The sequence below is a fragment of the Meles meles genome, chromosome 7 (assembly GCF_922984935.1).
Source record: "Meles meles chromosome 7, mMelMel3.1 paternal haplotype, whole genome shotgun sequence".
NCBI lineage: Eukaryota > Metazoa > Chordata > Mammalia > Carnivora > Mustelidae > Meles > Meles meles.
This window is the reverse complement of record NC_060072.1, coordinates 126774187-126787042: the sequence shown is the minus strand read 5'-3', so window position 1 is coordinate 126787042 and position 12856 is coordinate 126774187. Positions and strand designations below refer to the sequence as shown.

General features: G+C 43.5%; 1 protein-coding gene across 1 annotated transcript in view; it reads left to right on the top strand.

Moving 5' to 3' along the window:
* Nucleotides 1–12856, top strand: part of RSU1 (Ras suppressor protein 1) — a 188844-nt gene that overhangs the window by 58447 nt on the left and 117541 nt on the right. Inside the window, exons 5-7 of the mRNA XM_046013460.1 lie at nucleotides 559–677; nucleotides 2331–2413; nucleotides 2686–2800. Of these exons, the coding sequence (XP_045869416.1) occupies nucleotides 559–677; nucleotides 2331–2413; nucleotides 2686–2800 (317 nt within the window). The remainder of the gene's footprint in view (nucleotides 1–558; nucleotides 678–2330; nucleotides 2414–2685; nucleotides 2801–12856) is intronic.

The window sequence follows — 12856 nt, the reverse complement described above, 5'->3', positions numbered from 1 at the left end:
CAGAAGGGACTCAATACCCATTACACAACAACTCCCTGTTTCCACCCTCCACCCCTTCACCTCCCCATCCCTCCCAGCTGCTGGCAGCCACCCTCCTGACCCGAGATCATTTGGAACATTAGTAGTTGCAGAACAACAAAGTGATTTCCTCCTCCTCCTATTGGGGGGAATAAATGAAATAAAGCCAACCATCTAAAAACTACAAAGCTTACTCTGCATCTTTTGAGGAATTATTGCTGCCACATACCTGAGGAAGTTCTCTGGAAGGACAGATAACTTTGCGATGATTGAAGTTTCTGTGTAACACAGTGAGCGTCACCATTGCAGAAAACGAGGAGCCCTTTTCAGATGTTTCGTAACCATTTTCAAATGTTTCATCTGACTGCAATTCCTGTGTTGGTTAAAAGAACATTAAGTGATGGCAGAATCCCGGCCTCTTCTAAGAGCTTTCCGTCTCTCACATTCAGCTCTTAACTGTGACACAGAGGTGATGTGAGTATTGTCTGAACATATGTTTTGTGTGTGACGTCTTGGATTTTTTTTCCCCCCCCATCACAGCATGAATAGACTAAACACTTTGCCTCGAGGATTTGGCTCTCTCCCAGCTCTTGAGGTCCTTGATTTGACTTACAACAACTTGAATGAACATTCTCTTCCCGGAAACTTCTTCTACCTTAGTAAGAAACTTTTAATTCTATAAATCTCCTTAAAATGGTACTTTGCGTTCTGAAAGTGAAATTTATTTGCCAGGGCCCCAACTCCAAGAGAAATTATTGGACGTATATATTTTTTTCTTCACACATTTCTTTTGAATATTCCTTCATAGCTCAGCAGTATGTATATTTGATATATAGTTATCTGACATCATTGCGCTCAAGTGGACTTAGTAATGTCATATTAACTTCCGGATGGAGATTATGTACCTAAATGAGATCAAGGCTCACATTTAGCTAAAGAACTTGACTTTCTTTTTAAAGAGCATGCCAAAAAAATACGATAATGCATGTGTCCTCCCTTGTTGCTGTTAACTCTTTGTAACCCATTTCCCCAAAGATACTCCAACCGATTATTTATTAAAAATATCCCTTAATAAGCCAGTAACAGATTTTTTTTTTTTTTGACATTTCCAAGCAGGATTCTTGTTGTGTTTTAAAAAGATGTAGTCTCTTTTGTGTGTAGTAGGCGATCAAACATGGAGAAATCATTTGTCACAGATAAACACACTTTATCTTTTCACCTGTATTCTATGCAAATAAATTGCTTGCTGCAGATACTCATAAGAAATGAGAAGAAACTGATTTTTTTCTGAAAACTCACAAAATATTTAGGAAAGATTTGCTTTCCTTAAATGAGTGTTCTGCTTCTCCAAATAGTGACACGTATGGCATCCAGCAATTCTGAATTTTCTGAGCTCATCTCCAAAATTTCATTTATAACCTTATGCATATTCTCATTCCCAGACTTTCTCAAGCACATGAAGCCAATTCTAAAATATTTTCTTGGGCCATAAAGGAAATGTTGTTGTGTATATTGACACAGAGTTCTGTCGAATTTTAAAACATTAGAATGTAATTGAATAATGTAATTAGAATTGTAATTGCAAACAAAACAGACATCTGATCATTGTCTCCTCTTTGGTTAGGGATCGAAAGGATGCCTTAGAATGTTCTCCTTCCATAGTTTGATGGTCACGTTATCGCTGTGTAATATTGTGAACAAATTTCTGATCACCAGTATGCTGCCTGAGTTAGGGATTCTCTAGTTTTAAGCTCCATGTCGTCATGTTCGCTCTTTTTCCTTCATTTAGTTTAGTTGTTAAGGCTAGAGAAATAGTTAATAATACTTAGTCTGATTACGGAAACAGTGACCTGTGTTATGGTCTTCCTCACCCGAAAACCTTTTAGTTATTTATTTTTAACAGAGTTGCATTTCAGTGATAGAACCCTTTTGCCCCCAGCATTGATACAAGTGTCACTGGTTTTCTTGGTTACCCTTCAGATGCAAAGCATAAATATAAATCAGAAGTAATAGAAGAAAAACCGTGATCCTTTTTGAAAGCGTCTTGAAACCCTGTGCCAAACACTGCTGGTGCCCAGAGTTGTTAATTGCGTCAGTCCTCTTGGATATAGATGTTTTCCTGAACACACCAGCCCCACAATAAGCCAGTAAATCTAAGTTTGACCTGCTTCTTATTATTGTGAGCCCTAGGTGTGTCACAGGCTTTTCACCGAGCCAGGGTTATTAATCAAAGCTGACTCCCTCGTATTGATCAGACCTCAAATGGTTGGATTCCCTGCCACCCTGTTTATACATTGCTGTTTAATTTGCAGCCACCCTGCGTGCACTCTATCTAAGTGACAACGATTTTGAAATCCTGCCGCCAGATATTGGGAAGCTCACAAAGTTGCAGATAGTAAGTAATTTATCTAAATTCTTAGAAAATCAATTCACTTCTGCAGCCCTTGTAGGAGTGGAATCAAGTCAATTTGAGCAGGAGTACGGTTTGTTTTGCGGGAATCAACCACTCCTCCTGCTGCTGTATCTGATCCATCTGCAAGCACTTGTAAATAAATTGAAGGGACTGAGCCTTCAGAGGAGAGAGGGCACGGGAAAGGACGAGAGTTGCTGTTGAGCGCCTCTGTACGTGAACACTGTTTTGACAACTCCTTGTTTTCTTGTATTTAGCTCAGCCTTAGGGATAACGACCTGATCTCGCTGCCTAAAGAAATCGGGGAGCTTACTCAGCTTAAGGAACTCCACATTCAGGGGAATCGCCTGACCGTTCTGCCCCCAGAACTAGGTAAGGTTGCTGGTGAATGATCTTAGTTCCGGGGTTTAATTAATTACAGTGATCCAAATGCTGCCGTTCTGAACAACCCTCGCTCCTCCTGGCAGGCACCTTCCACCGAGGTGCCCCTTTCTGGTCATTTCTAGTAGCACTTGTCCTCGACCAGGGTGCAGCCATTACAGGTTGCCGTGTCCCGCTGCTCCATTCAGGGCCCGAGAAACTGCTGAGGGGGGATCCGCCAACTCAGCCCCTGCACGGTGTTGGGGGGTGGGAGGGGGAAGAGCCCAAGGTTAGTCGTAATGGTCTTGCCTGGGGTCCCTCCTTTGCTAGCTGATGATCTTTAAAAATTTTCTAATCAAACTGCTGTTCTTACTTTTCTTCATCTCTTAATTTTTAATTTCAATTCCTTGAAAACGTGTACAACCTAGTTCAAGTATTTGTTACAGCTGCGTGGAAATACCTTTGCTCGTCATGTCTGTGGTTCTCCACTGACTCCATCTCCAGTGGGAATTGTTAAATACGTTCTAGCTGGGAATCCCCCGGTCCTGCTCCTGGGGTGGGTGATTCTTAACACTGTCTACCCAGTCACCCGGGCCAGGGTGGGCTTAGGACCTCCCTCGGAAAAAACATTCAGACGGGTTAGCCCATGTCTGAGGCTGTTCTGCCCTTCTGGAAAAGTCTCATGTGCTCGTGCAGACACTCTGTGTCCTCTGACTTCTTCAGTCCCCTGAACTATATTGTCCCTCAGACTATGAATATTTGTGTTTCTGCTTCAAAAGAGCTTAATTTAATTTATTATTTGTTTAAGATTTATTTTTTTATTTGACAGAGATCACAAGTAGGCAGAGAGGCAGGCAGAGAGAGATTGGGGGAAGCAGGCTCCCTGCTGAGCAGAGAGCCCGATTCAGGGCTCGATCCCAGGACCCTGAGATCATCATCTGAGCCGAAGGCAGAGGCTTAACCCACTGAGCCACCCAGGCACCCCTAAAAGAGCCTAATTTTAAAGAACACATTTAACCCAGAGTTCTTGGAGCGAGTACCTCACATGAGTCTGGTGGTACGAAAGAGGCCAGTTACTAAAAATTGGAATGCAAGCTCCATGAGGGGAGCGTGGGGTTTAGTATCTGCTCCGCGCTCTGTTCCCTTGCCTGTCCCATGCCACGCTGCAGGTGGGAACGAGGAACTCGAGGAACGAGTACTGGACAGGTTAATGAAACGAGGGCCTCCGACAGTGAGGCGCTGGGATGGCCATGCACAGCCAGAGTTTGACATCTGTCCGGAGCAGTGCTTCCAGTGAGGGAAGCCACAAGCTACACTTCTGGGTGCTCAGTACCACGTGTGGCTCGTGGCTGCCCTGTGGGAAAACGCATGTACACAGCGTTTCCGCCAGCTGGCATGTTCCGTGGGGCAGCGCTGGTCTAGAGGAAGGGCATTCACATGATTTCTTGGGACCGATGTAAAGTTTCAGCCCCCGTTACTGCATCTCCTTCAGCAGCTGTGTTGTGAATTGTCTAAAGGAATTCGTACTGATTTCAAGGGCCGAGAAGTAGCTCAGCTCCTTCTCTTCACGGAGTGACAAGTGGACACGTCTTACTTTAGGAGCAGGCTAGGGGATCAAGAAAAGTTCTCTGCGAAAGTTTTTAAAGCAAAAAACTCCTTGTCAAAAGAAGGAGTTTGTACAGTGATTCCTAACCTGCGGGGATAACATGAGTAATGCCTGGGGGACTTTTGCATCTTCCCTGAACTACTGAATCAAAGTCTCCATGCTGAGACTGATTTTTTTTTCTTAAAGATTTATTTTTTTTTTCTTAAAGATTTATTTTATTTTATTTTGTTTTATTTTATTTTATTTATTTGAGAAAGAGAGCACATGTGCACGAAGAGGGCTAGAGGGAGAGGGAGAGAGAATCCCAAGCAGGCTGTATGCCGAGCACGGGGCCCGACGTGGGGCTTGATCTCACCACCCTGAGATCACAACCTCAGCCAAAATCAAGAGCTGGACCAACTGAGCCACTCAGGTGCCTCGAGAGTAATTCTTACGTAATTTGGAAAAACTCACTCCATGCTTCTGGTGTGCATCCTTGGTTATTATGACTAGGAGAAAAATTTTTTTTTTTTTAAGTGTATCTTGTCATTATTTTGTTCCATTTTGGAAGCAAAGAGGCAATGTAGGGCATTAATCAGGGATTTCTATCAGATGATTGTTAGAAAAATAATCCTGGGTGACCACTTACCTGTGTACTTACATATTTTGAAATCCTAACTCACATTGCTTATCCTATTTAAATATAGCATCTAGCCATATTTATCGTTTCTGTTGAACTCTCCAATAATAAGTATATATATACATATATATGTATACATATTTTTTTATTCAAGAATAGAATTGAGGAGAAAGTTACTAAATGACTTTTTTTTAAACCACATGTAGGCAGGCTTAATCTTGACATCTGCCTGGTGGCAGCTTTCCCTAATTACAGGCAAATACTTCGCTGGAAGTAAACGATAAGCCCCCAGGAGTTGCTGTTACAAATCTAAACTAAAGAGGAAGGCAGATGTATTCTTTATTTTTGAATGGTGATTTTTTTTTTTTTTTAAGAATCAAGAATAATATATACAGCGTGGGAATATAATAATAGCTATTTGTAATTGCCAGCACAGATGAAGGTCTCTTGTGCCAAGGCTCTGTGATGAGTGCTTTTCTTGCTCTATCTCCCATAATCATAAGCTGACTTTTTAGAGGTAAGAAGACGAGCTGAGGGGCACCCATCGGAGCACAGCTAGTAAGTCACAGAGGCTTGATTTGAACCCTGTGGGCCTGTTCTCCGGGCCAGGATTCCTAGCCACTGTGGTGTTCTCATTTCCATTCGTGCCCGCAGAATGATTCCCAGAAAGCGGTTTCCAGGTGTGACTAAAGCCCGCGCTGGCTGGCCTCCCCAGGCGAGCAGGAGAAGAGCTGCTCCAGCATGGCCGTCGTGTGGCCAGCTGGGCTGGCGCATCAGCACTGGGGCCATAATCACACTGCAAGGTGCAGAAGAGATGCCCTGGGTGACACAGGTGCTCTTCAGCTAAGCCATTCCCAGGCGTGGTGTTGTCCCTGCGGTTCCCCCACCCCGCTGCCCAGGCGCTGCCCCCTCCTGTGGCCGTCCAGCCACAGCGGGAATGTTTGGGTTTGACTTGTCCTCTGTGGCTATAGTGAGCCTCCGGAGCTGCCCTGGCTGGCCGATGACTGACTAGAGACCGATGAACCTGAAGTGGCTTCTGTCTGTCCCTAGAGCATCCCCCGGCTGCAGGTTGGCTCCTGGGTGCCTCTTCAGGTGTGGATAATGAGCTCTCCCCTGTATGTTCGTATTTTATGTAGCGGAAGTAAGCGAAGTCAGTGCTTCTGGGATTTCTGTGAAATTTCCTTTAAAAGTAAATTTGGAATTTAACAACTTGAAGCCTTATTGGTAAGACTATTTGAACCAAGCACAGGAATCCAGATGGCTTAAATGTGTCAGGTCTAAAATGTTCAGGGACACAGCACAATAAAGCCAGGGGCTTGGCTGGAATTTTTTCTATGTAATTATGTTACTTTTGTTGTGACTCTCTGAATAAGTTACTTTATCTGTTGTGTCTGATTCCTAAACAGTAACACTTGATTTGATGTTGGTCCATACCTATAGCAAATTAGATGCGAACTGGGTCTGTCATCCCCCCATTCATTTTTTTCATTCATTCAGACATTTGTTAAGTTCTGTGTTAGGCCAGGTCTTGTCTCCAAGGAACTTACTTTCCAGTAAAGTAAAATTCACTTATTCGTCAACTGTTCATTGGGCCCCAGCTTCGTGCTTATTCCTTGGAGATAGAAGAAGGGAGACACCCCTGTGATCCTGCCATGGGGGAGGATGGATACGTGGACGGATGGATAGCATATCAGATGATAAATGCTCTTTGAAAAATATTAGCATGGGAGGGAGTGTCCCAGTGAGGGTGGGTGATACTACTTTGTTATACAGAGTCCACAGAGAAAGCCTCACTCATAAGCTGGTGTCATTTGAGTAGAGTCTTAAATGAGGGAGAGAGCTTTCCTGGCCAAGGGAACAGCAAGTGCAAAGATCCTGAGATTGTCGGATGTAGAGTAATAGCATGAATCACGTGGCTGGAACACAGTGAGGTGGGGGGTGGTTGGAAGAGATGAGCTCCGTTAGGAAGTGGGACTAGATCACATGGGAACTTGCGGACATTGTTAAGGACTTGGGCTTTTGCTCTGAGTGAGGTGGTGTGGCAGGCTGAATAATAGCCCCCAAAGGTGCCCTCATCCCAACCACCAGAACCTGGACATTTGTGATCTCGCATAGCAAAAGGACTTTACTGTCGCGATTTAGAATCTCAAGGCACAGAGATTATCTTAGATGACCAACGTGAGCCCAGTGTAATCACGTGGGGAGGAGAGGGACTGGTCATGAGTTGAGTTGTGGATATCCTGAATTTGAGATGCCTTTCGGATGTCTCATTGAGAAAGGCACCTGGATAGTGGGGTCTGGAGTTGGAAGAGGGAGATACACACAGTTGAAACCCTCTCCTGAGCCTCTCTGAATCCCAAGGTCTCTTTGGGACCCATATTTGCAGTGAGTAGTCAATCTCTTCAAAGGAACAGTGATGTGACTAAGTGAAGTTTCACCCAGTTGTATTTAGTGGAAGAATTAGTGAGTGGAGTGGAGAAAAGGCCTGCATTGCTAGGGAGGACGGAAGGGCCCGCGGCCCGACCAGGCCTCTGAACAGACGGAGCGCTGAGTGGATGACAGCTTCATGCTGATGTCAGAGCTGGTGGCTCCCTGAGCTGTCCTCGCTCCTTCTTTTGCATTTGCTCTCCTGCACGAGATAGCTGTTGCCTTACGAGCTGAAGATGTGAATTGTGTGTCTTCGCATGGTCTCTGCTAAATTGTCCAGGGTTCAGTGACTTGCTTTTGCTGGAATCAGTTCTTGACTTGCTTTTGCTGGAATCAGTTCTGGTTTCTTGGCTTCTAGACAGAGCTGGGACCTCTTACCCTGCATTTGTCACCCAGGTAATTGCCTTTAGAGAAGGGTTGGACCTTGGTCAGCTAGGCATGCAGCAAAGCAAAGTGGTTTAGATGTTGGAACAGATCTACAGGATGTAAGCAGCCGTGAGAGGGGTGTGTGTAGGGCTGTGTACACCTGGGGCTAGCTGGCGTAGCCTCCTGCTTTGTATGCCAGGAATCAATAGTATTTTTTATTTCAGAAATATGAGAAGCATATGTATCCTTTCTAGCCTATTTGTGGAGAGTAGAAATAAATACTCATTCTGTTCAAAGAGTAAGTGATGTCAGGAATTGAGAATTTTCCTGCAATTGTAATTCTGTACAATGAACAGAATTACGAAAGAGGGGGAGATACCAGTCTAAAAATCCTTTGTGTTATACCTCTTAATCCTTTTATTTATGGGAGTTGAGGAGCAAAAGAAAAATGCTTTCTTTTTTTTAAGAAGGAAATATGCAGTATTCTTTTGGGTCAGTCAAGTCCCAGATTTTAAGTGTTTTGTTGATTATGTTTTGTGTTATTTTTATTCAGTTGCTTCCCAGTTATCTTAACCAGAGGTTTACAAACAATGGCACGTGTTTTAACGTGTCCTTTAGAACGTAGAGGCTTAGGAGGCTTACGTCTTCATCACCAGGAGAGGGTTCAGTGCTCTGTGGCTTTGGACAACTTATTCTGCCTTCTGCACCTCATGTGGAGTGAGGCTCAGAGTAGTCCCTTGTCCTAGTGGTGTTCTGAAGACAAGAGCAGTCCACATCTAGAACTTAGCCCTGTGCCAGGAGTAAGTACAACTGCTCAGTAAGTCCTAGGTCAGTGAACACAGGTACACACACACACACACAGTGAATTTTATCCTATAAAGCTTTGACTACCTAGGGGACAGTTTTCTGAAGCATGGCGGTTGCCCACGCCCCACCTGTTTGACAGGGAGAAGCACCCGGAGAGGAAGAATGACTGAGAAGGTCAGAAAGCCAAGGTCTCCAAGTCACATTGATGGGTTGGTTTATCCTGTGGGTAGAAGAATGTCTGTGCTCCAGCTTCCTGTGTGGATGGCGAGAAGCAGCACAGGAGGTGTGTGTGGGGGGGCACATGCAGGGGCAGAGTGGGGAACGGAGACTGAAGGCCCAGGGGAGCAGGTCCGCATGGCAAACACTTGGGTGTGTGAGAGGCCTGGCAGGAAGTTAGGGTTTCACCGCCGTCCATTTAGTTCCAGGGTCACCATTTTAACAATAAACTTGTAATTACACAAATTACACTGGAAGGTGGGACGAACTCCTGCCACAGTCTGTGATAACTACACCAGGCTAACCCAGGGTAGGACCACTGGCTGCCTTTTGTAGTTGTTGTTAAGATTGATTTGTTTCAGAGGGAGGGAGAGAGAATTCCAAGCAGACTCCACCCTGAGCGCGGAGCCTGATGCAGGGCTCAGTCTCACGACCCTGAGATCCCAACCTGAGGTGAAACCAAGAGCTGCTTGCTCAGCTGGCCACGCCACCCACTCAACCCTTGGCTGCTTTTGCTTCACGTCCATTCTGGGACGAAGTAAAATATAAAAATACAGCATTTTATAAGGGGGAAAGACTCTCTGAATGAAATCCACACAAAGACACAGACCTCTAAAGACATGATAGTCTTGTGACTATTCTGTGACATGGTTGCCACGTGTCTTGATACGGCAGTTTAGTAGAGCAGTGACTGGTGGGTGAGTCCTTACTTTATGGAATTACAAAGTATGCTGCTTGTAAGATTGAATTGGGTAGTTGATCATAAACATGTTTTCGAACTGATTTCTAGGCCAGGTAGAATTACATAAATGCCTCAGCTTTTACATGAAATGTAATTTACAAAATAGTTTCATAGACTTTAATCTCAGTTCTGTAATGCAGGCAAGGAAGGTTCTTGGGCCACATTTTAAAGGTGGCAAAACCAGGGTGTCTAGGGAGATTGTGACTTGATTAAAGCTACATTACTGACATGGCTTGATCCTGACAAAATCAGATTTTTAGTTCAGATCTTTCAACTTCAAAAATAAGTATTTGTCTAAAGAAGATGTGGTGTGTATGTATGGGGTTGGGGGGAGTATCCTGTAGCCATAAAAAGGATGAAATTGTGCCATTTGTGACAAGAGGGATAGAGCTTGGGAGTATTATGCTACGGAAAGTAAGTCAGACTGAGAAAGACACACACCATATGATTTCACTCACGTGTGGAATCTAAAAACCAAAACAAATAAAGAGTAGAATCATTTACACAGAATAGACTGATGTTTGCCAGAAGGGAGGGGTGGGTGGAGATGGGCAAAATGGGGGAAGGGAAGTAGGAGATACAGGCTTCCAGTTAGGGGACCTCCAGACATGGGGATGAGAGGGAATACGGTCGGTGGTACTAGAGTAGTGTCTTGTGGGGTCAGATGGCCGCCACACCGGTGGCGATGTTGTGCACCTGAAATTTCATGACACATTGTGTGTCTACTGTACTCAATAAAAAAATTTTTTTTAAGAAACTTAAAGAACCCCCCCCAAAAGAATTCCTCTAAATAGTCTATCCTTAAATATATCAATACCGAAACAATTAAATCATTTATTGCTAGATGAGAGATTAGAGTGAGTCCAGACAGACACCTTAATTTTTATTCTGTGAAAAATAAAATGCCAGGACTAGAAAAATCATTACCAAACTTTCAGTTTGGGCTGGAATTCTATTACATGCTCTTACATTTTATTTCTGTGTTAATATTCTTTCGACATACTCCACAAGAAATATTTCCTATTCTTTGATTCCCATGGTCTTAGTTGATAATCAAAAATGATTCCAGTCAGTCTCCTACATGATATTTTTTAACAAGTTCCATTTTATATATTTTATTCCAGTGAATTTTTAACCCCAGAAAATGCTCTAAGTGTGGATTTAAAAAATCCTCAGCGAATTATATTTCTGCCTGGTGAGTTATTGCCTTAAAAGGGGTGGGGAGTTACAACACATAAAACGTTTCCATTCTGTATTATAAATTTCAGGTTGCCCACTGTCAGGTTCAGTGTGATTGAACATGTACATCAATCTGTGTTAACTCCAGCTGGTGAGGCAGGCCACTGTTCGCACTGGGCCATTCTTTGATTTAATAGGACACTAAATGTATTCTTGCCCTGGGAGAGGGGGCGGTGGTACAACGATTCCAGATTTCATTTTTTTTATTCGAGGCATATCTGTAACTACAGTTCTTATCACCTGAATACATATATAATATCTTACGTTTATGTAGCGTTTTCCCTCAAAGCCATCTCCAAGGTATTATATTATTCCCGTACTTTAAAAAAAAAAAAAAAAAAAGAAAGAAAGCCATGTTATACTAACTTAGACCTGAAGGGTTTCGTACGTGTGAGTGCGTTTGGAGGGGCCAGGGCTGGATAGGGGTGAAGTGGAGGATGGTGTCCTTAATGCTGGCAACACCAGAAATTGAGTGGTGAACCCCGAAACTGTGCCTTATCACAACTCATCATAGATCGGCTTTGCATATTTATGTTTATCTAGACCTTTCTGAGTTGTTTGCATTTTCCACCCACGAATTCTCTGAGTTGCCCACCTGCTGCACGAGAGGGTGTGATGGTGCCGTTTGTATTTCTGTAAACTTTCAGGCAGGAACATGCATTCTGATATTAGCAGACATCCCCATGCTCATTATCAACATGTTTTGTGATTTGAATAGAGCCCAGTACCCTCCCTGTTGCCTTTGGTATTTGTCGTTCTAAGAAGAATGGCTCTTGTCCTTGGACAGCCCCTATCTACCGGACCATGTCAGATTCTGACTTCCGGCTCATTACAGCATATTTCTGTAAGTTTTTGGGTTTGGGGCACAGTACTAAATGAAGTAGACAGGATCCCTCCCCTCATAAACAGAATCTTTGAAGGAAACAGTGAAACTAGTAGTTGGAAATGGCCAACTGAAATTACAGCTGATACCCAAATCTGCTAGAATGCCACAGCTCTCGTGTTACACTTGAACTTCCATCCTGCGAGGAGTGTACTGCCTCCTCCTCTCACCTGGGTTGGTGCAGGAGGGTCCTAACTGGTGTTGCTGCTTCCTACATCACTCCATCCAGTCTCATTCTTGACGTAGTACTCAAGGTGCTCTCATGAAATCCCACAGTGAGCTACATCACTGCTGGGATTAGAATTCTTTAACCTACCCTGTTGAGCCCTAGACCCCAGATGATCTGGCCTCCATGTTTTTGTGCTGCTCTGGCCCCTCACTCGCTCACTGGCTACTTTCATCATCTGCTTCTTAGGTCTTCATGATCTTTGCTCTCTGCTTGGAATTGTCATCTCCTGCCTAGATGGAGAGATGGTCCCTTCAGCCATCCTTTCACGTGATATTTTTTCTCAGCCCTTTCCTGACCATTCAGTGCCCCACTCACTGGTCCCTTCCTGATATTTTTTACAATGGCAGGTAGTTTTTGTCATGCATAGTTCTTTGACTCACCAAATAGTTATTGAGCACCAACGTTGTGTCCTATGCAGTACTGAGTCCCTTAGGAGGTATCAGTGGGTGGTGGGGGGAGGAAAGAAAAACCCTGCTTTTGTGTAGGCTTGGATCTGTGATCAGCTCAAATTAAATTTTGTGTATGACAGAATTTTTTTCTGTACAAGTAATGTTTCTAGCACCATGAGTAGAAAAGAATGTTTTCTTAAAGAATTGCTTTGGTGCTTAGTTAAATGCTGATTTACTCTATAAATGTAGGTATACTGTGTTCCCTTGTTGTACCTCGAAGAGCAGTACTATGTTGTCTTGATGACTGTAGCTATGGAAGAAGTCTTGAAATCACATAGTGTAAATTATTTTTTTCAAAATTGTTTTGGCTAGTCTGTGTCCTTTGTACATGTATATACATTTTAAGAATCAGCCTGTTGGGGTTTTGATTGGAATTTGACTGAAGAGACAGATCAATTTGGAGAGAATTTGCATCTAACAATATAGAGCCTTCCAATCTGTGAACATGATATATTTCTCCATTTGTTTAGGTTTTTAAAATTTCT